The sequence below is a fragment of the Buceros rhinoceros genome, unplaced genomic scaffold (assembly GCF_000710305.1).
Source record: "Buceros rhinoceros silvestris isolate BGI_N320 unplaced genomic scaffold, ASM71030v1 scaffold7688, whole genome shotgun sequence".
Taxonomy (NCBI): domain Eukaryota; kingdom Metazoa; phylum Chordata; class Aves; order Bucerotiformes; family Bucerotidae; genus Buceros; species Buceros rhinoceros.
In genome coordinates, this window is record NW_010425097.1 from 46,280 (window position 1) to 69,852 (window position 23,573).

The window sequence follows — 23,573 nt, forward strand, 5'->3', positions numbered from 1 at the left end:
AAGATGTAAGTGACTCTTTATCTTTGTTTCCTAATACAATACATCTTAAAAGTATTTGTGAACTTCTTTCTGAGTTATTTTGAGATCACCATTGTTTGTAGGAAGGCTGGATTATTTTCTAGCAATCAGGAAAATACTCCTTGCAAATGCCAGGAGAGTCTGTTCAAATGTACAAATAAATTTCGTATAAACAATACATAATCCAGACAAAATCACTCTCAGCAATACGCCTTTGCACTGATGAGCATTCAGCTGGACAGGTTACCTTAGTAATGCTGAAGTAGGAGCTCTCGACCGATAATAAATTTAGATAAATCCACAGAGTATTAGACTAACCTGAGTTGTTAATTTGTGGTTGGATAAGCATGAGGATGCAGACAGTTGTCAAAGATAAAGCTAATGCTCGATAATTTTTTTTTTTTACCTGAGCCCTTAATCTGCCTGCGATCACTCACCTCTACACAGCGTGTATGTTAAGTTACTCTTCAGTCCTGTTTTGGAACAAGTCGAATAGTAATCCATGGCCAACTAGGATATGGTCCTGAGAGAGTTTCTTACAGGGGATCAGGAGAAGCTGGCTCCCCTCAAAATGGCCAAACACTGTAAAGTACTGTGCTATGCATTTGTGCCGTATTCCTGGGTATGCAACACATACTGTTGTCCTTATTATTGTACTGTAAAAACATCGCCGTGGTAAGCTGCAGTACAATCCTCCCATTATTTCTTACACAGTAAGCTGAAAAAAAAAAAGTCATGATGTAAAAAAATGAGGTATAAATTCACAGGGGTACTGCCTAAGAGTTAAAAGCAATCTGGGACAAATAGGGGCTGTGGATATGGCTAATCAACTCCAAATGAATTGTGTGGTCCCAAGCCCATCTGCATCAGTTGTCGTGGAAACCAGAGATCATCTGTTTTAGAGTATACTTGGGTGTTTACTTGCTTTTAGCAGTGTTGATGTAGCCAGCAGAAATCCACCGAATTTGCTCTACTCTTTTCTTCAAAGCAGCAGTTCTAATCACTTTCATTTAATCTCCCTGGCTTATGAGGAGAGTCAGCATAGCTTTTATCTTGGTTTCACAGAGTCTGCAGGTACCTCGGTGCATATAATCGCGTGTTTTGGTATTGTACATTCTCCTCTGTTTTCCGATTCACAGATTTTTTTTTTTTTTTTTTTTCAGGCATCGTAGTTAGCTGTGTCTCAAGCTGTAGTAGCATATAGCGCAGAACAGCAATTTCAAGATCATTCTTCAGACCATTGTTACACATGCTGGCATGGGATTTATTTTCATTTTATCCTGGTTTTTATGTTGTATCTCAATGTCTTTTGGTTTCTTTTGGTGTGATTTAAAAGTTACAAAGTTGTGAAATTAAGCAGTTGAATTTTAGGGAAACACAAGTTTCCAAATAATTTCATTCTGCTTTGAATAATTATTTCAACTTTTCTGTCTGTATTTCTCCCTACAAGGTGAGAAAGGTCAGGGATTCTGTAGAGGGAGTATTTTGTATTTGACCTACATTACTTAATTCAGGAGTTGCAACATTGCTAAAGAATGAGCAAAAGACAACAAGTCTCTTCTGTTTTCCTCTAGTAAAGTCGCATGCTACAAATGCTGCACATAGTTTGCTGTATGCCTGTGTCTTCTCCCGACACTGGATAGGCTGGCACATGTCCACGCTTGGTGTGTTCCTCATTATCAGCATTCCCAGGGACCTCAGGTCTGATTACCAGATTAGTGAATAACCCACACTTGAACTTAGGCCAGCTACAGTAGTGTGTTATGGATATGTCTCTGTTTAGAGAGCATTTCTGGACTAGGTTAATGAAGAGGCATCCGTTTGGCCTGTTTCTTTGTTGCTCCTCGCCTCTCCTTCACAAATCATGCTGATTTGCAAGCATGCATTTGGGAGTTGGGAGCTGGTTTTGCATGTGATGACTAGAGCAAAAAAGACATTGAGTATTTCAGTCTCTTTCATATCATCTGTCATTCAGTTGTCACCCCCATTCAGCTGCAGACATGCATTTTCTCTGAGCATCCATTTACAACTAGAATACTTGGAGAGCCCCTTCTTTCTGCCCTTGATGTTCTCCACTTGCCTTAGTTCCAGCTGGACTTTGGCCTTCCAAAGTGGACTGTCCTTTGTGCTAATGCAGTGCTTTTGTCGTCCTCCTTTGCATCCTGTTCTTGACTCTGCTTCTTATACACTCCTGTTTTGCATTTTTGTTCATTAAAAAAATTCCTATTTAGCCAACCTGTCCTTATGCAAAATTTTGTGGTCTTCTGTACAATTAGATCCTTTGTTCCTGAACTCTCAAGAATTTAAAATTCTCTTAAAAATCAAGCGGCTCTCCTGGACGCCCTTCCTTTGATGCCACTTTTTCAGGAGATTCTGCCCAGTAATAGAAGCTGAAAATCACTTTCCTGAAGTCCCTGACTCCTATCCCTGATGCTTATCTTCCCACCATTCTTTTGAATCCTAACTGTAATCATCTCATGTTTGCTACAGCTCAGGCTGTCTCCTCTGATCAGATTTGTCGCCAGTACTTCACTGTTGGTGAGCAGCAGGTCAAGTAGATTGAAGTCCTACCCTTGGTTGGTTTGCCTTGCCTGCAGCTGCACTAGGAAATTGCCGCACAATGTATTCTAAAAATCTGGATCCTCTGCTCAGGCTGGATGTCTGGATAGTTGAAGTCTGCCATAAGGATGAGGACCTGTGATCAAGATACTTCTGCTTGTGGTTGAGAGTGTTGTCCTCTCCATCTTCTTCATACTCTTCAATGCCTGATTGGTAGCAAACCCCCACCATAACATCAAAAATATTGCTTTCCCTTCTGGTCCTGACCTAGAGACTGTCAACGCATATACCTTCTGTTTCATGCTGGTGTTTGATACCATCCAGGAACTCAATTATATGGAGTGCTACTCTTCTTCCTCCCCGCCCACTTTCTTCTGAAGCCAGCTGTACTCAGTGACCATGCCTCAGCCATCAGCCCTGTCCCACTATTTCTCTACGATGCCAGGCAGGTCCATGGCTTTGTGATTCCCTATGGACTTCTGGTTCTCCTTGCTTGTGGTCCAGGCTCTGCAGGTTGGTGCACAGGCTCTTGAGGGAAACTTCTGAACATCCTCTTTTCTGAGGAGGAATGTGGAAATCACATGTGGTCTTCTCGTGTTTGTTTGGACATTTGAGCCACTAATGTGATGAGCACTAGAAAAAAAGGGAAAAAGTTAATAATTCCACTGTTCTCTATTCAACCTACATAACCCTTAAAAAATAGCTATTTTTTTTTTTTGTTAATAGCCATTCAAACTTTTATCCTTGCTGACAGTCATGCAGGTTCAAATATTCCTAGGTAAGTTTTATATTACCCTGTTCCTGCTATAAACCTTTCAAACTTACCAAAATACCCAACCTACAGGTTTTCAATTTTGTGATTAAGTGTTTTCTACATGTCAGAAAGTGTCTGTGTTTGGAATCACAGCAGATCTAACAGAATTGTAAGGCAGCTATTATTCTGAGTGTATTGTAAACAGTTTAGGTAGTTCTGTAAAAATATGGGTGGGCTTGAACTCTAGAAGTAAAAAACAGAACTCTTATATTTGTATATTTTAAAAAAACCTGGCTTTAAAAAGTTAAAAGACTATTTTTGTTTGCGTAAGTGTTCCCATGTCCTTGTTCCAAAGCCTTCCATCTCCGAACTAGAACATAGGTTTTGTAACTGTTTATTTTGTATCATTTGTAGGTTAATGCAACATGAAATTATTCTATCGGTTTCATGTAATCAGAGAAACTCTCGAGATTAAAAAACTATCCCAGTGATGTTCTTTGTTATATTTCTTGCTGGTGCAATTACAGATACTAACATTTAAATGTTGGGATTTGTTTTCCAAAGAATTTACTGAAGTTAGATCCTGCAGATAGATATTTGACAGAACAATGCTTGAACCATCCTTCATTTCAAACCCAAAGACTCTTGGATCGCTGTGGAAGCTCGCCTTCGCGGTCAGCTAAGAGAAAACCTTACCATACAGACAGCAACACGTTATCTAACAGGTAAACGTAGTCACGTCACTGTCATCACTCATTTGCTCTGCCGAAGAGCAGGTTGCTATTGTGCTCTACATACGACATCATCTACCAGAAAAGAAGTCGTTTGACAGTTTAGGCACGTTGAGACGTACGTAGTGTTCCTTGTTGCCTCGCTGAATAAAGGAAGCAGACACAGTTCTGTATTTTAGCTAGTCAAGCTGGAGTTTTTCCTTTCTGCAACAAGCTGAATGCTTCTTGGAAAAAAAAAAAAAAAAAAAAAAAAAACAACAACAAAAGTTCAAGCCATTTCTGCATATGACAAGGGAAAAATAAGTTGGCTTATGCATCTTAAAGTGTTAGCCATCTTCTTCAACAAAAGTAGGAATTTTGTGGCTTGGAGGATGCCTGAGATTCCAAAGGAATGCTCTTTTCTTTGGCATGCTACCATTACTATACATGTGCAAATGTGTCCAAGGTTTTGATATTTGAAAGTTCAAAATTCACCCGGATTTTTAGCAGTTAAATGCCCTGAAAATCGTGTGCATTGATTATGCTCTAAACGAGGGATGAACAGAATTTGGTCTCCAGTTGCAGTTATGAATCAAGTCTAGTGTACTTGAACTTAAAGCAGGGTGTATTTGCTCAATGTCGTCTTTGTTGGACCCACGTAGCTTGAGAGAGTCCACTTGATTTTAATACATCAGTGAACTAGGTTTACTGGTGGGTGATGTATTTCAGTACAAAGAGCCCCACGGACAAAAGCATTCATGAAGGTTACCCTCTGAGGTATGCAGAATAATAGTTGCTTTTAGATGTAGCCATGTTTTTCTTTAGCTGTTCCTGTGCGATTAAAAAAATTACTCATTTTAGTATTTGGGATGATGACATTTATGGTCTGTACTTTTTCACAGATGCCAGAAAGTTTTAGCTGCCCTTATAGATACCTAGAAGTTTATCATTAGAGATGTGAATTCAGAAAGGAAACCCCTAGATCCATGGGAAACTTCTTGTCTAAAAGGCTTGCCTCACTGCTAAATTTAAAATTACTGGGTTCCTCCTGTCTCTTAAGTTTTTAAAAAATATACTCCCTTTTAACTAATACCTTCAATAAGCATTTAAAATTGCTAAATTTCTAGAAGCTGTAATGAAGTACGTCATTAGATCAATGAAAGTGGGTAATACAGAAATCTCAGGTATAAAAATTGCTAGGATTATCCAATCATAATTATCAACAAGTTCAACAAAGGTACAAACTCACCTGTACAGTGAACTCTCCCTTTAATCCTCAGTAATATATCTGAGTTACATTATCGTAGATTTGATACAGAAATAAGTTACCTGCTCATAGTTGGTCTGTGTCCATCAAGGCTAACAAGTACAGCTGCAACGCTGCTTGGTCATGGCTACTTTGCAATGCCAGCCTAAGTCCAGAAGCAGAATTGGTTTTATGCCAGACAACCTGAGATAATAAATACTGCTCAAATAAATTCAGGCTGAATGTTTGCAGAACCAAGGCGTATATCAGTCCTGTAAGCCCGAAACAGGGCAAATGGAAAGCAGAGTGGAGGTTAAGGACATCACCAAATGGCTCTGCACCAAGGCGGTCTGGTTGCAGAGCACTTCAGAGGCAGCTTTGGGGATGAGTTAGTGTGCCCAGAACTGGGATAGCGCCAAGTTCCACAAAAGCTGGGGTTTCTGTGGTAGACCTGGTTTGGGGTATAGTGTTACAGGGCTGTTACACTGAGCTCAGGCTTGCTCCATCTGGATGTCTTTAGCAGCACAATAACCTCTTTTCCGTCTCCTCTTCCCTCCCCTCCCTCTCCAGATCAGACATTCATTACAGGGCCTGCAGCACTGATTCTATCAGCGGGATTTTTTTAATAGGGCTGGCATACTTTATTGTTCTACCTTCACTTTGATATGCCAGGTGTATTTAAGAGTTTTTTAATGGATATACAGCTAATTTTCATAATGTAGTGCTTACATTATTGATATGCACATACATTATCACACACATGCATAAATGTGTAAATACATGCTGGAATTTCTATGATTGGATTTTATATCTTCATTTTTTTTGTCAGCAAAATCCATGAAACTGGTTTGTCCACCGGAACATAACCAAAAAGAAACAACAATGTACCAACACTTGCAAATCTGTTATTTTAGTGGAGCTTCTGATGCCTAGTTGGCAGCATTTGATCTTATTGCAGTTAAATTTTGTGTTTGTAAATGGCAACTCCTTTCTGAAATGAGTGTACTGTTGTTGACATTATTAATGCATGAATATGTAATCTGGTATATTAATGCTTCTTTGTGCATTTTAATGTAGAAATCAAGCCAGCAAAAGTTCTGCTTTGCAGTCACACCACAGATCAAACAGCAAGGATATGCAGACACTAGGGGTTGGCGGGCCAAGAGAAGAGGGTCTTCCAGCAAATGAAAGCTTTTTAAATGGAAACCTTCCTGGACCTGCACCTAGTCCAATGCATGCAAAAAAATCAAGCAACACGCCTGGATCTGGCAACAAGGATCTAGCCAATAACAACATGCCACATCTTCTCAGCCCAAAGGAAACAAAGTCAAAAACAGAATTTGATTTTAATGTGGACCCAAAAAGTTCTGATGGTTCAGGCACAAAGTACCTGAAATCTAACACCAGATCTCAGCAGAACCGGCACTCGTTTATGGAAACTTCTCAAAGTAAAACTGGGACACTGCAACCCGGCGATAAGCACAGTCGCCACAGCTATATTGATACTATCCCACAGTCTTCTAAGAGTCCTTCGTATCGGACAAAGTCAAAGAGCCATGGGGTTCTGACAGACTCGAAATCTGTGGGCAACCTTTCTGAGGCCAGGGCCCAAGCTGCAGAACCAAACAGCAGCAGGTATTTTCCATCCAGCTGTATGGACTTGAACTCTCCTACCAGTCCAACTGCTCCGCGACACAGCGATAACAGAACTTTGCTCAGTCCATCTGGGAGGAATAACCGCAGCGAGGGTACCCTGGACACCCGAAGACCTTCAACAAGACACTCCAAAACAATGGAGGAGTTAAAACTGCCAGATCACATGGATGGAAGCCATTCCCACTCTCTATCTGCTCCACATGAATCTTTTTCCTATGGTCTAGGTTATACCAGTCCTTTTTCTTCACAGCAGCGCCCTCATAGACACTCTATGTATGTGAGCCGGGACAGAGTGAGGTCAAAGGGCTCAGAGGGTGGCTTGAGCGTAGGGCAAGGGATGGCAGCCAGAGCAAACAGCCTGCAACTGTTATCTCCACAGGTGCAGCATAAGTCACTCACAAGATCTGTTGGCTCGTCAAGAGAAGACTGTACGGAAGATACTAACAGGGTTAGTTCCAGTATTGCCTCCTACGAAAGGCTCGCTTTCCTCTCTTTCCTCACAGGGAGACAGTGTTCCTGCTTTCTCTCTTTTGTTTGTTGGGTTGCAGTTATTCTTTTATTTGTCTTGTAAGTCGAGGGATGTTGGGATTTTTTTTTCAGAAGGGTGAAATATTTCAAGTGCAAAATGAGAGGCTACTGTAAAAAAAAAAAAGGACTATCGATACCATTCCCTTGAAGTACTGAAATATGAGAATAGAAAAATTTGTCCCAAGCTAAAATTTCCATAGTATTTTCTAGTCTGTAGTTATGTTGTCTGATGCCATTTTTATCACACTGTTTTGCTTAATTAACCTTCTCACTTGTGTTTTTATTTAACTTTTCTTGTATGTGTTTCTGTTATGCTAATATTAATCTTTGAAGTGAACTTTTCACTCACAGTAGGATTTTATTGCTGAAACGCCACAATTTACTAGAACAGTACAAAAACTTGCAGTGTTTTCTTGATTAGTAAAATAAATAACTGGGATAGTCTAGAGATTTTACGTTGGAAAAGCCACTGGTAAATTAACTCGTTACAGGGATGACTGTCAGTAGGTACGTTTTTGTGTTTTACTGTGAGCATTATTTAATGAGCGGAGGAAGGGCTAGTTATGGTGATGATTTACATTCCTTACACCACGCCTGTGAATTATCTGATGTTTTACACATCAGATATGTGTAAAGGTGACTGCGTTTGTCCACAGATCTTTAAATTGCTATACCACTGATCCAAGGTGGAGCAAAACAGCGCAGAGACACGCACAAAAGTGAGTGTTTGTGTGTCTGTCTGTACATCTGTGATCAAGTGGCTTCTAAGGAAAGAATATCTAGTTCAGATTTCTTGACAAATTGAAGGAAGTCAGAGCTGTAAATATTATTTGCATAAAAAGCATAAAAATTACGCTTTTCTGTGAGAGACTACAAAATTCTGCGTACTTAGTTCACGTAAGAGATAAGTGTAGCTCTGGCTTGACATTGGTCTGCAGATACCATAAAAAAAGTCCTTTCAGGCAATTGTTGCCTCTTCAGTCCGGCAGGAAAAAAAAGGCATAATGGCTTTTCAGACTGAGCACATCTCCCCCATTCAGGATCATGTGTATTCACACGTGAGATAAGATCTCATCAGAATAGGAGAAATAACAAAGTAATGCCAAAAAACCCCAAAGCCACTTAGAAGGGATTACAGCAGCTCCATTTCAAAACCAGCTTGGGGCTTTTTTGTGTGTAGTCGGTTTTATCTCTCTCATTTCAGTCCAGTTAAATGTTACTTATTCTTCAGGATGTTACTGTAGAAGGAAAAAAAAAAAAAATAAAACTTGAGGTTTTGATAGTAAAAGCTCACGCTACCTTGTGCTCTTCAGTGCATTAAGATCTTTTTCTGCATTATGATATTAATTTGATAAGGACTTTCATTTCATATTATGTAGAGGCTGATTGTTTTTATCAGATCATTCTTTGTCTTTTGACAATTGGTTGACAAATGCTTATTTTAATTAGAAAATATGATGTGTATCTTAATACTTACATTTTTGTTCATTTTTCTTTGCTTTGGAATGCCTAGTCAGTTGTAAAGAACTTGCCTTTATCTCTTATGGCCAGTGTTTTTAAGCTTAAGCCTTCAATTAATGCTTTTAAATCTGTGTTTCAAACACCAGAAGTTGAAAGGAACAATTCTCAAATGGCCAATCTGTAAATTCACAAAGCTGGTTTTGTTTGTTTATACTACTTTCAGTAACAAACCAGTTCCTGGTTAAGGCATTTTCACAAATAAGTCATTCTTTGGCTCCTTCCTATCCTTTTTTTTTCTTTTACATTCCGCGTTAGAAATTTGAAAATTTCCCCTCCCTCAGGATTACCGAACTAAAAAAATCAGGAGAGTTCTCAAAGATTCTTTATTATTTTCCTTTTTTTTCAATCAGTTCCACTGCTTCTCTCACTCTGTTCTTATTTTGTGAAGTTTCTTCACTTCCATGTTTGTAGTTTTTCATTAATTTTCTCTTTAACTGTACCAAGACTTTTTAAAGAAAAAGTCTTTTTTTGCTAGGCTTTAAATCTTACTTTAAAAAAAGAAAAAGAAAAGAAGACTCTCGTTCAGTATTAGTTTAGGGACTTTTCAAGTCTCAGTAAGAGACTTTAGTTTTAAGGGTTCTTTTTAATATTAAATTAAATGTACATATAAGGGGGCAAGGAGAAGAAAACAAGTCGCTATTACTGTCTCATATTTGTAACTTAACTGCTGACAAAAAAAGAGATATCCTACACAAGTAGTAATTTATTCAATGCTTCATTCTCTTGTAAATTATAGAAGAATCAAACTGTGATTTAAAGAATGGTTTTATCTGCACTTCTCATCTTGGCACAGTTTCGAGGGTTGTTTTGTCTGTGACAGTGAGGTCAGATCTTCATGAATAAAAAGCAAAACAGATTTTGCAAATCACTCATGTAGTGACATGAAATCCCAGTTTTTAGTTCTGGTTGGGGTTTTTGTGGTTTTGAATTTTTAACCTTTGTCCTTCTCGGACATTCTAGATTTAAATACATAGAGGGGCTTCAGTACCATTTCCCGTGGGATCTTGTAGAGAGTACGGAATTTTATCTGGCTGGTCCATACTGCAGGGAAAAACTGGAGCATCTGCTTCATTTCAGAGTAGGATTAAGTCGTATTTGGTGGCAAGTTATGTATGGATGTTTCTGAAGGTTTACTTCAGTTTTTGCTTGAAGGACCGCCAGGAAGTACTGTATTCAGGAAAATATATATTCTTCTCGCTATCCTGTCTGACTTAACTATTTAGCTTAGAGATTTCTTAGTTCAGGGATACCTCTTCTTTTGCATTCAGTATATTTTGTGACTTTTGGTCCCTCTAGGTACTACTGTGTAACAGCTGATAAGAGATAGTGCTTTGATGTTGCAATTATCACAAATTATATGCATCTCCTGTTTGCTTTTTAAAATTTGCCAGTAGCAGAGCGACCAGATTTTCCGTCAGAAATTAATTTAACAGGGCCTCTAGTAAAAGATTCCTCCGGAGATGTTACAACTGTGTTTCATTCACCGCAGAAATCTGAGGGTCTGAATCACGCTCAAGTGTTTAAAATTACAACTAGAAGGCACAATTTTGTCGTTGCCATTTTCGTCATTTAGGAAAAAGCAAGCGGCAAACCCAAATCCTTATTGATTATGTAGTCTGTGATTTTATATTCACAGTTACTAACAATGTGAAAGGAAAATCGTGTGTGGTTAAGTTCAGAGTTTCTTACTTATGTGTGTTGGTTAAAAACTGCAAATCAGTTTATAATCTTTAATTTTAAATAGTTGATGGTTCTTTTGTTTAGGGTGGAGCATATCATGATCCACACACAGAAGATGGAGCATCTACTAAGGAAAATAGAATTCTGTATAATGACCCTGTTCCGAGAAGAGTTGGCAGCTTTTACAGAGGTAATTTTATGGTGGATCTTTCAAGATTAAACGATAATTATTTTAATGTGGAATACAAATTAAGTAGCAGAAATGGATACAGAAACTAATATGAGCAACTAAAAAAGTTTATTGGGAAAAGAATTGTACCCCACTTTCAGAGACTGGGTTGACCTGCTGGGTTGTATGCAGTCACTATGTTAGTATCATATTATTTATTTGCAAATGACTCACTCTAAGTGAAAAGTATATCCAGTGCAGTACCGTGTAAAGTAGAAGATAATTTATCAGGGGCAGTTGAACAAAACAAACTGATATTACCAGAGTAAGTAGTTAATTTATGTTTTTAATTTATATTTTAAGTTCCTATTAACACAATCAAAACACTTTTGTACTTGTAACGCGTTAACGTCCTTACTGATCTGTTTCTCATACTGTGGTGCACGGAACTGTACTGCTAGTTTTTTGTTGCTCAAAACCTGTGTTCATTTGTTTAGTTCAGACTTACTAAAGATCAGGATATCCTGCAAGCAAAAACACACTTAAATAATTCCAGTTCAGAATAAATAACAACACAGCACTGTGTATATGCATATATACATGTGTATATATATGTTCATATGCGTGTATACATACACATACCAGGAGATGTTGTTCTATTATGGTACAACCAAAGACGGTGGTTTCTGAGCAGCTGTCTCAGGGCGAAATGTGGGTAATCCTTTTGAAAAAGGCAAGGATGATAAGAAGCTAATTACTGTCCTGCAAGTGTTAGGAGGCTCGTGGGGCTCCCCTGTACCTTAAGAAGTCCCAATCAGCTGAAGTTTGATTATGAGTCACCTAATAACCTTAGCAGAGCCACAAATCTCCCTCTGATCCTCTTCAGGTCGATCACTTGGCTGATGGCCCGATTTAGATGTGTTAAAACCTGCCAGTCCTTGCAAGCATCCCATCGCAATGTTAAAACCTGCGAGCGATATTAAAGCTTCCACTGAGCAACTTGTTCTGAGCAATGCTTTTCGTGAAAGGTTTTGTAGCACATGCCACAGAAAATCTTGAAGAATTCTCAGTCCTGAATTGCTTTTATTAATTCTTAAAACACTCCTAAAATTGGACATGAATTATCCTTAATTTTTTTATTCGTAGTGAAACAAATGTTCCAAGGAAGAATGACTTTCCATAAGGCATATGCTAAAGAAACTGTAGGTCTGGGCTTTATTCAATTCCTTTTTGTAAACTAGAGCTTTCTTCCTCTTTAACTATATCTATGAAACAAATACATTTTAGTTCACAGACCTAATTATCGCTTTGGAAAAGCGATACTATATTTAAATCATACATGAATAATAGTATAGGCAAAAACCGTTTATAGAAGAAGTTACTATGAAAAAGTAAATTTTTATTTATGCAGTTCTTAAATGCTGACTCGATAGAAAGGTTATTAGTATGTGCCTTTGTGCTACAGCTTGAACAAAATCTCACAGATTCGATTTTTACAGGTAGCATATTGTGATCTGCAGTAATGCTGCAACTAACGCCTGATCAGTTTTTAATCCAGGTGGTATTCACAATTCTAGAAAATTTATCTTCCAGATATGTGTAACGTATTTTCAAAACCACATTATGTCTGTTCGAAAAATACATAATATCTGATTTTGATCCGTTTATTTTTAGTGAGTAAACTCCTAGTTACATTAAAATCCAAAGTAATATTTTTCAGGATGGGTGCTACTTTTTTTACGGTCCAGGTGAAGACAAAGTATAGTATTTTGTGTCTTTGATAACAGCATTCCCACCTTTTATTCTGTTTCATGTTTTTAAATACCAATCACATTTGTGGGTCCTTACAGATGAAGATGTTCTCAAATCTAGTAACAGCTTAGCCAAGTTCTAATCATTTTACAACTTAGATTACCTTGCAAGGATCGCGAAACAACAGCTTTCTAAACTGTAAAAAAAGTGTGCTTTTTCAGTCATACATAAAGTACAGCTGTGTCTTCACTCTCTTGTGTCCGTGAAAGAGATAGAGGGGAAGCAGACAACTGGAAGATAAGATTTTTGACAGAGCTCAGTGTACATTTTTTTTGCTCTTTCTCTGTTCAGTTCCATCTCCACGACCGGAGAGTACGTACATAGAAAATAACGTGTCAAACAGAGCCTCTGTGTTACCAGCAGACAGCAGCACGGTGGCAAACCACTCAAAGAGACAAACCACCTTTGATACCTGGTGAGTTGTTATTTACACAGATGTGTAGAGAATGGCAGGGAAAAAAGGGATTTTTAACAAGAGGGAAAAAACCCAACTTTTTCTCAGAATTTGCAGTCGTCTGTACGTGCTTAGTTACCTCCTCTGACTATACTGACATTGCATGTTTTCTGTCCCCTTTTGAGCAACAAGAAAAATTTCCTTACAGCATCACACTGAATGCATTAAAGGTTATATACTGTTGTCCAGTCTTTCCTGATTTTTTTTTTCCCCATTATTAATCTTCAGTTAAAGATAATACAAAGTGCTTGTGTGGATATAGTATGGATAGCACGGCTGTAGCTTCATCTGTGGATTCCAGAAGCATGAATTCTCAGACAAATGGAAAAGATATCAAAATGCATGTTTCCATATATAAAGTAGAACTGTATTAATGAAGAATATAATCACCCTACAATGGGGACTGTTGCTCTTTTTGCTTACGCACCACAGAAGGAAGTGAGTACATTCTATGGGAAAATGGATGAAGTAACATCTTAATGGTGTATATTGATTTTAAAAGATTAAAAGCATCACATGGCTCCGTTATGTAACATACAACAGTTAACTGTGATTACGCTTGAAGAATGACAGTGTATGCGTAGCTTTGCAGGACTTGAAGGGGAATATCTGAATTTTGTTGCTCTCCGAGCTGTTCAGGTCTGAAATAATCTACTTTGTTCAGTCACAGTAAAGCACACTGAATAAAAATAAGCAAGTGGAGCTTCAGAGGATTGGTGGGACTGTATGCGTTCACGTGGTTCACCTATGCTTCATACCACTATCTGAAACACTGCTCTCTGGAAGTGTGATAAAATCATGCTACCTAAAGAACTGTTTCAGTGTTTTGTCGACTTAATGTGTTTTCACATGAACAATCTGTGAATTACCTGCTGAAAACAGAAACAGGGTGGTGTTTCAGCTTGGGTTCCAGTTATGTGCGCGTGTCAGTACTAGAAGATGTTTACTCCAGAACCCTTGTCACCTGCTCTGATTCACTGGAGTCTGCTTGCTGTCCTTCAGGAGCTCCACCTACATCCATTTGGTGGGAATTAGCTGAGGAATCCAGTCATGTGTGTAAAAAGGTGGTGCTTATGTTGTGACTTTTGTGGCTAACGAAGGTATTCATTCCTACTGTTGAATCCTTTTTGTTGACCTTCATATCTGAACCTTTCTGTCTCACATATAACATAAGCCAACTGGTATCTTGATTTGCTTTATATATCATTTGGCAATTTATGACCTTTTATTATGTGGTGAATGCAAAGAAACATGTAATGTTCTTTTAACTCTGAAATGAAATAATAGCGTATGTTATTAGAGCTGGTTGGGAATTTTTTTACTAAGGAGGTTTTTTGGGGGGTTTTTTGTTTGTTTTGGTTTTTTTTTTTTTGCTTATAATGCCAAATTATCAAACCCAAAACTTTTCAAAGGAACAGACTGGTATCCTCTAACCTCTTATTGGGAAGGCTCTTCAGCTCCAGGATGGAATTGCCGGTCAAAACCAGACAAACACTCAAAATAACAAAAAGTCTGGGGACAGCATTGTTTTTTTTGGAATGTGAGGAACACGAGTGCAGGGCCTTTATTCTTCATTATTTAAACCAGAGGCTTGAACCAAGATCTTAGATCTAACAAGGGAACACCCTGAACCAGCAGGTAGATTATTCTGGAGTAAATTCTCTATTTCCCTCAATATATTCTCTTGAATCTGCTTCATCTTGTTGAAATAGTGAAAGGACCAGAGAAATGCTGAATACGGCTCTTCATTAACTTTGTGACAGTCAGATTTAAGTCTTTGATCCAGGTAAAGCACTCAAATATTTTCACAAAGTGGAACAGCTCCTTTGAGAGAAGAACCCGCTGAAGAATAAGCATTTCTTCTTATGAAATGGGAGGAATGGCAGTGCCTGCAACACCAAGTGACTGCTGTTTTGGCATGCGTTTTCCTCTTTGCTTTTCCTATTCCTTATTTTCCTGAAACGTTTCCTGCCCAGCTCTACATGTTAACTCTGCAAGTTGTCCTGGCGATGGTCTAATGTTGTTGCAAAATTGTTCTGTGCCATAAATGCAGCCTAATCAGATTCCCGAGTGATGTAGAGTCCATGTTCCTCTACTTAATTTTCCGTATAGAAGTTGTGTAGATGCTTATGAAAATGTTGAAAGCTCTAATGGAATGTGATTCTGCTTACATCACTTTTATGATGAGGTAAATATTTGATGTTTAACTGACACAAGTAACTGGTACATGGCGATTCATCTTGAATTGCGGATGACGTGTATTCCATCTGGCCTTGCCACTGCTGTAAAATACTGCTTCTCTCATACTATTGCTCTGTGTTGCCTTTCTGCTGTCAAAGATTTTGTGAGTTTGTGTTTGCTGGACTGAATTGTCACGGGTGTTCCCTTGTCTTTGTGTGCATTTCTTCACTCTGTCCCCGCTGTCCCACCTCTTTAAAATAAAGATGTTATAAACTCGATTTTTGTCATCAGGTTTTACTCTTAGATTATTGGAGCATTTCTGAACTTTAGTCAACTTGATTTGAAAAAAAGTCAAATTTTAAATTCTTCTAGAAAATCTTTCCTTTCCCAGAATTTCATTTCCAGTAAATGACCTTGATCTTGATAAAATTTTTCCTTTTCAGTACAAGAGTAGATGTTTTACTCTCTTTCACTTGTACGAGCTTTGTCTTGAGCTGGGCAAAATCTGTAGGTATAGGCAAAATGCTTAGCCTTGTTCTGCCAGTGGGTCAAAATGTTGGCCTGAGTTGTCTTCACCGTTGTTACAGTTCTAAATATCGTTTTGGAATAAACTCCAACTTTTATCTCGCATCACATTGGAAGTGTTTGCATTGGTTGCTTACAAGATATTTGAGGGCTTCTGGAAAGTTCTGTTGTTTAGACCTTTTATGCCCAAATAAATGTGTTCATACGAAGACAAACAGCTTGTCATATTTTCTCTAGCATGTGTCATACCTTCCTGCAAAAGTAATAAAATGGGGATATATAGATTTGTTTATGTGTATAATATATATAAACACAGACAAACTCCATCATTCAAGAAAAGAACATCAAAAAAGAACATCCTACTCTTAGGAGAGTCAAAGACTTACCGTTATCTATCTACCAATAATTTTTAAGACTCCAGAACAATGCATTATTTTGTAAGCATGACGTGACTGCCTACAATATTGCTGTTTCAGTATTCCTGTAACAATGTAGTCACTCGTAACGCTCCTGAAACTAGAAGGTTACTAGTATCTGAGCAAGCTAGTAAAAGCTTGTTCGGCTGTGTCTGCAGTACAACTACTGCAATGTAAATGCTTTTTGCAGTGTTGATACACTGGAAGTATTTTCCAGTTCATTTACAGAATTCTTGAGTTTGTAAAAAAAAAAAAAAAAAAAAAAAAAAAAAAAAAAAAAAAAAAAAAAAAAAAAAAAAAAAAAAAAAAAAAAAAAACCCAGGAAATTTCAAATTTGTAACTTGGAAGCTTAAAAATCACCTGTGCCTGTTGCACTGGTTGAGGCTTTAGGAATCTGCCCTGCATGGCTTGTTCACCTTCCGAACGGTATAGCTTCCTTTCCTGTATTTCCCGCACACGACTCTTGGCAGTGTGTGTGCTTTACTCACCTCTTTGGCAACACCCGAGCCTCCCTACTAACCAGTGCCCCTTTCAAGACACTTTCCCCATCATCAGTGTTGGGTTTTTTGTACTGAAAATTAGATGATGCATTCTAATGTTACTTGCAAGGAAGCTTTCCAGAATTTGTAGTCATCAATATTCTATCCAAAAACTAAGCCTAGTGAAGTATATACTTCATAAGTTTACAAAAACCAACCATTCCCAAATTTTTGTGGTTACTAATATTGAAAGATAACCAGTGGAGTGTAAAACACATGTATATATACATGTGTATATATATACTGTTTTTTAGGGATGCCATAACCTCAGGTGATCCTAGTGGCTTTAGTGGCTTTTGGGTGCTGTACTGTGTATTAGATAGTAGATCTGGGGTTTATTCCAGTTAATAAAGTCTCCTTTTCCACATTTAAAAAAAAAAAAAAACCAGATTAAATTTGCAGCTCTACGAGCAAAGCTCAAATTCTATCTCTGATTTTTAAGCTTTCAATGCCAGGCTTTTAGATAAAGTTTTGCTATAGGCTTCAGATCGTGGGACTGAGATTCATACCTTAAGTAAACCATCAGTTCAAGGTTGCTTCATTAGTTTCTGACTTTTCTTGCCTTTGTTTGTAATAACTCTGTAACTGCCAAGGGTTTTACTTTAAGCAAAACCAAAAGTTAACTTGGGGGAATTAGTGTTTGTTCGTTTATCTTCTGAAGAAAACCTCAGACTTTTCAGTAACTCCTCCATCGGGCCAAAATCTTACTCATTTACCTGTGAGTCGTTCAGAAAAGGGAGTAGTATACTGGCAGTTAAAGAGGATTTGCAAGTCAGGCTGCTTGCTGAGATTAGGGTTGCTGAAGAATAACTGAACCAAGCGTGAGGAATTGCCTCCCCGAAAGAGCTGACTGCAGTACGAATCTGTGGCAGCATGAACGCATCACGCTTCCTATTTGTTCTTCTCTGTTAATTCTCAAGCGTATCGGCTTGCTTGCCCCATGTGTGCTTGCTGCTACACCTCATCGTACCTGCATGAAAATGGATACCTTTCCTGCCAGGGGCAATAAATGCTCGTGATAATCACAGGATTTCGGGTTTTGCCTTTTCCAAGTGTCTCAGACGAGAATAACCAATGTGATTTACATCATACGTTCTAAGCACACAGAAGGCGCACTAAGATAAAATAACAAAGAACAGCACGTTTTGCCTTTGCTTTCTGCTTGAGGGTGAGCTTTCTGAGTGGGGCTTTTCTCTAGGGCTAGTCTTACGTGCTAGTGAAAGAGACACGAACACTTTCTGGTGTAACTGTTCGCTTTGAAGAGCTGAAGCTTTGTGCAAAATACCGAGATACTTGTAGTTACGTTGTCGCAGTTTAGTGTTGAGGGACTATACCACACAGATTTTTTTCTGATAATCCTATCTTTTTCCTGTACTGTCCAGTGTCTGAAAATTGTCTTTTGGGATGCCTAAAATATCCCAGTGTTTCATTTCATCGATCAAAATGTTCTGCTCTATTTTTACTCAGTACAAAATCCTGGTGTTGAAGCTTCCTGCTGTAATGCTATATATGTTCCCTCTCTTCACAAACTGAGCGTGTGTTCTGAAGCAGTCGCTTTTCAAGGTCAATGCTTTTTCGGACAACGGTACTGCAATATGAGTCACAGGAGTTCATGCTCTAAACCCGTGGGTGCAAAACCACTGACTGTTGGGTAAGCAGCGGTTGAAAATGAGCAGAGTTCTCGGCCCCTTATTTTCCTTCCCTGTCTGCTCACTGTAGTCATAGGGAGGAAATGCTGGTGCAGAATTTCTCTTCTCTCCTAATCTGCTGTAGGGAGCAGTTTTCTCATCTGGGTTAACTGGGCCAAAGACAAGAATCACACCCACGTGAATCTCTGTCAATAGGTATGGTCAAAACTGCCCCAAGCTTTGTTCTGAAGATTAAGTTCACTAGCATCTCTATTTTCAAATAGACTGTGGAACAGAAAAGCCATAGCAAGAGACTGAAAAATTGTAAAGGACGATACAGAGTAACCACATGGGGACTTGTGATCTGACACTGGCTCCTCAGTGGGCTGCACGGTCGCTGGGTTGGTGATTCGCATTGGCGCTGTGGTTTGGGGTACGTTTGCAGAGGTGTTTGCACAGTAGCTCCTTCAGAAAGGCTCAGAAGATCCTCAGCCTCATTCATGTCGCGTTCAGAGTACAAGATGATACCTGAGGTGCACTCTTTCTTCCAACTTTTCTAACAAATTAAGTAAAAATTATTTGGTAAATAATTCAGTAGATGTTTTGTCTGTGTTAGGTCAGTCTTGTGAGTTCACCGAATCTGTAAAGCTGTCAGTAGTCTTTACTCTCAGGCTTTATCCTCGGTGCTTTAAGTGAATAATACAAGACGGCCTTGCTGCGGTTAGCAGTGGTAACAAATACAAAGACAGGGACGTGATAGAGACAGGAAATATTAGCAATCCAGTATATTTAAAATGTGTTATAAATATAATAATTTTATTAAACTAGAGATTTTTCCTGTAGCATTGTTATTTTCATGTTAAATCTGTTTTGCACCTGTATGTTTTTCCTGGATCTAGATGCAAGCTCCAAAAATCCAAATTAGGAAAATTTTCACCATACTCACTGCCTACAAATCTTTCCTCTGAACCCATTCTCCTCCTTAACAATGGCACTTTATTACAGTGTTTGAACACTGCACGCATTTATACTTAGAACCAGGTAGCATTTACAGCTCGAGGTGGTTTTGTGTGGAGATTGAGGAACTGATACCACTTACCAGAGTGAATATGCTCTTATCAATAAGGAGGATGACTCCTGTGATTCCTACCTCAATTACATGTTTCACGTTTGCTTTGAAAAAGATGTCGGCTTGGCATGTAGTAGCAGCTGAATCACCAGCTGATCGCGTGGCATTTAAAGCCAGAATTAGAAGCCAAAGATAACTATAGCCAACATCTAAGTGTTGCCACATTTCAGTTGCTCCAAGAAAAGCTGCTCCCGTTTGTCCTCCGTAGCCCTTAGACCTGTGGCTTTCTTTCAGGTTTTCCATCAAGACAACGGAATAATGTCTTTTTTGTTTTCATACAACTGAAGAGTGAAAAGGGACTGTTAAATCACCCAGTATGATTTTCTGTGTGTTAGTTGCCATTAAATATCATCCATTCTCTGAGGTCCGGGCCAGAAGCATACCTGATGAGTGTGTGTCTCCTAGGAGAGCATGCAGTCCTGATTTGAAATGTCAGAGATGAGAAATCCGTGTCTTAACTGCCAGTAGCAAAAGATTCTCATTGTTAAAATCACTGTCTGCTTTCTAATACGGCTTCTCTGGCTTCATCGTCCACCTGCTTGTTCTTGGTGTGTCTTTGCCCTTTACTTTAAAGATCCTTCTAGTGTTCTGTAATTTCTTTCTGGATAGGTACTTGTGCATTGCAATCAAGGGAACTATACGTTGGGGCTGGTGTGGTTGGTTCTTTTAACATAGGGAAGAGATGGTAATCTCTGACTCGTTTAGCGTAGGCCATTCCTTCTATCTCTGAAGTTATTTTTGTGGCACTTTCTTGCACCATTTCCAGTTTTCAAACTATTTTAAAGGGCACTGGAACTGCGTTCAGTTATGTCTCACCAATGTTCTACGTCAACCATCTTTTTACCCCACATCAGTACTTTACATACATACATACATATACTCAAAGTAACGTGTTATTTATCAGCTGTAGTTAATTCATCTGTGCAGAGCAGTTGAAAGGTGGAAGTTCGGTCTTCAGGCAAGTCACCTGTACCACTTTCGGGTCATCTTCTTTTGCCACCACTGTCTCACCTATGCGTAACAAACTAACGAAAGTTTTTAAGTGGAAATGGACAACGTTAGATCCCCAGCTTCCCTGGTGATAAAGTTGGAACCATGTCAGCAGTGGTCAGGAAGTTCGATTGAAATTGGTTCTCTCAGATGAACTTTGCAACACCTGGCTCTCCAGCAAGGAATGGATAAACTGGAGCTGTGCTCTTATACCTCATCACCATTTGTATGTTCTTTGAGATATGATTTTCATTTTTCTAAAAGACCTTGTTTGTGCTATTTTGGTTTGAATATTAGATTCTGGCTTTAAAAAAAAGCCAAAAAACCCCATGCATGCTTTCCTTTTCCCTAAATAACTATTCACTGGTTTGATATAATCACTTTACACTAACTCTGTGTTCCTCCTATCCTGTCTAATACGACTATTTTTCCAGTATTTGTATAGTAGCCCTTGAACCAATGAATGCTAAAACATTAAGAATCTTTTTACTTTGTTCACTAATTTGCATTCTTTGGCATCAAATCTCATTATTACACAATTTACATAATATCAAAATAAAATCTCTCTTACAATACCTTATTTCGTGTTTAGGAAAAGTCCTGAAAACCTTAACAGTCACTCAGAACAGCTCAAGGAGAAAGAAAAGCAAGGTTTTTTCAGGGCAATAAAGAAGAAAAAGAAGAAATCACAAACCGTAAGTATAGAGTATTTCTAACAGCAAATGTGTTTATCTGCTTCGAATTGTACCATTTTAATATGCTAGATTAATGCAGTACACTTATTTATGATCATGCCTCCATGTATCTATTTGTTCTTTTATTTTCTTTCTTCATTGTATCAAATTCCAATTCTTTTCCTGTTCAGGGGGGGTTTTATCTGCCTTTTCAAGTATTTCCTCACCTACTAGTCCTGCCCGTCTTTGTTTTTATTGAGACCCTTTGAGAGCCACTTTTGACGCAAGTTTTAAGCTGATGTTGCGGCAAGTTCTTTTGCAGGGTATGATAATACCATTCCAACAATGGCATGTGCATTATTGTGTGTCCTCAGAGCCGAATAATTTCAGAAACCCATTAGGAGGACATCAAACTGTTACAAATGAGAATGCTTTCCAGTCTTTTTCACGGCAGTGTCTTGATAACAGCCTCCGTGGTCTTTCTGCACCTTGTGGCTGGAATAAGGAAGATGTCTTAACCGTTCTTAACATTCTGTGGTTTGTTGGGGGAATGCTTTGTAGCTTCTATTATTTGGTATAAGCCTTTGGCATCTTTTATTTACTTTTATATTTTCATCTAGGTTTTGGGAGGGATAAAGAGCTTTCTTTTATCGGAGAGCAGTAGTATATTAACATTTCACAAAGTTTTAGGATGAAAATCTCCCTACGAACTGAAGTAACCTGAACATCATCTTATCTCATCTAGGGAAGTGATTGTCCCCCTGTACTCGGCACTGGTGAAGCCACACCTTGAGTACTGTCTTCAGTTTTAGGCCCCCTGCTTCAAGAAGGACATTGAGGTGATGGACTATGTTCAGAGAAGGGCAACAAAGCTGTTGAAGGTCCTGGAGAGCAAGTCTGATGAGGAGCAGCTGAGGGAACTGGGGTTGTTTAGCCTGGAGGAAAAGAGGCTCAGGGGAGATCTTATTGCTCTCTACAACTACTGAAAGGAGGTTGTAGAGAGGTGGGGGTTGGTCTGTTCTCCCACGTGACAAGTGACAGGAAAAGAGGAAATGGCCTTAAGTTGCACCAGTGGAGATATAGGTTAGATACCAGGAAAATCTTCCTCACAGAGAGGTTGTGAAGCACTGAATCAGGCTGCCCAGGGAGGTGGTGGAGTCCCCATCCCTGGAGGTGTTTAAAAGCCGTGTGGATGTGGTGCTGAGGGACACGGTGTAGGGACCCTGGCAGTGCAGGGTGAACGGTTGGACTCAATTACCTTAAAGATCTCTTCCAGCCAAATGATTCTGTGATCTCATTCTCGAATCACGGTTCTGGAAACAGTAAAGTTTTTAAAATTTCATTTACATAAAGTTGAAATGGTTCTGTAAGCAGTTACAGTCTTGAAGGTTCTCAGAATGGAGTGAATCGTGCTCACTCCTGGTGCAGCCAAGTAACTAAATCAAAATATCTCTTGTCACAGAGTGAGGTGGCATGGCTCTTGATGTTGGTGGAGGGCTGACCTGTTGAAAATTGGAGGAGTGATTATCAGTGATTTTTTTTTTATTTTATTTTTTTTATTTTTTTTTAGTTTCGTTGAACTGCATGGAACATGTGCGCTAGCACTCAAAAATGCACCTTGCCTTCTCGCTGGGCAGGTTTTAGAGCAGTGGCATTCACCTCTCCTTCTGAACTTATTCATCTTGATACCTGTATGCAATTCAGCTAGGGTCATTTCATCACAATTGAACAAAATGTCTGGATTGTAACTCTGGGATTATTTTATATCAAAATGTCCATGAAAGGATAGCACACCTAAGACCATTGGTTACAGAGATGCATTTTCAAAAAAAAAAAAAGTGTTAAATTTGCACTGTTCTAGTGTACTCTGATTCCAGCCATTAGCGTTTTAAAAGCTCATCTGATAGATGGTGTATCAGCTACTTCCAGACTAAACTTGTGAAGGAAATACAGATTGGATTGTGTCGAATGTTAAAATCTGGGACTTTGCAAAACATCTAAATCACAGGTACCTTGATCTATAGCGACCGAAACCGTCACTGATTACAAGACGTGACAGGTTTATAGATAAACCCTTATTCCTGTTTCTCACTCTTAAGAAGAGAGGTAGAGGGGAAGGGGGAGCGAGGGTTTGCATAAGGGAAAACTACCGTGGCTAGTTAGAGCCGGTACCTCACGGGAAGATGAATAAATTAGTGAAATGAGATAGTGATAAAACTCTTGCATCCTCAGCTGGAAACTTGCTGGCATCAACTTGATTTTTTGACCCAATCAGACACTGAAAAACCTCTTTTCATTTCCACTTACAGCTGTTTAAGAGGACGGTGTGTAGGGGTAGACTGTACCCACTGATGTGCGCACAGGTGTCTGGTTCAGACGCTCTT

At 38.8% G+C, this 23,573-nt stretch overlaps 1 protein-coding gene across 1 annotated transcript in view; it reads left to right on the forward strand.

Annotated features, from left to right (window-relative positions):
* CDKL5 (cyclin-dependent kinase-like 5) overlaps window positions 1-23,573 on the forward strand; it is a 59,668-nt gene that overhangs the window by 30,977 nt on the left and 5,118 nt on the right. The window contains exons 10-14 of the mRNA XM_010141019.1: window positions 3,896-4,056; window positions 6,365-7,391; window positions 10,757-10,862; window positions 12,945-13,068; window positions 21,108-21,210. Coding sequence (XP_010139321.1) covers window positions 3,896-4,056; window positions 6,365-7,391; window positions 10,757-10,862; window positions 12,945-13,068; window positions 21,108-21,210 — 1,521 coding nt within the window. The remainder of the gene's footprint in view (window positions 1-3,895; window positions 4,057-6,364; window positions 7,392-10,756; window positions 10,863-12,944; window positions 13,069-21,107; window positions 21,211-23,573) is intronic.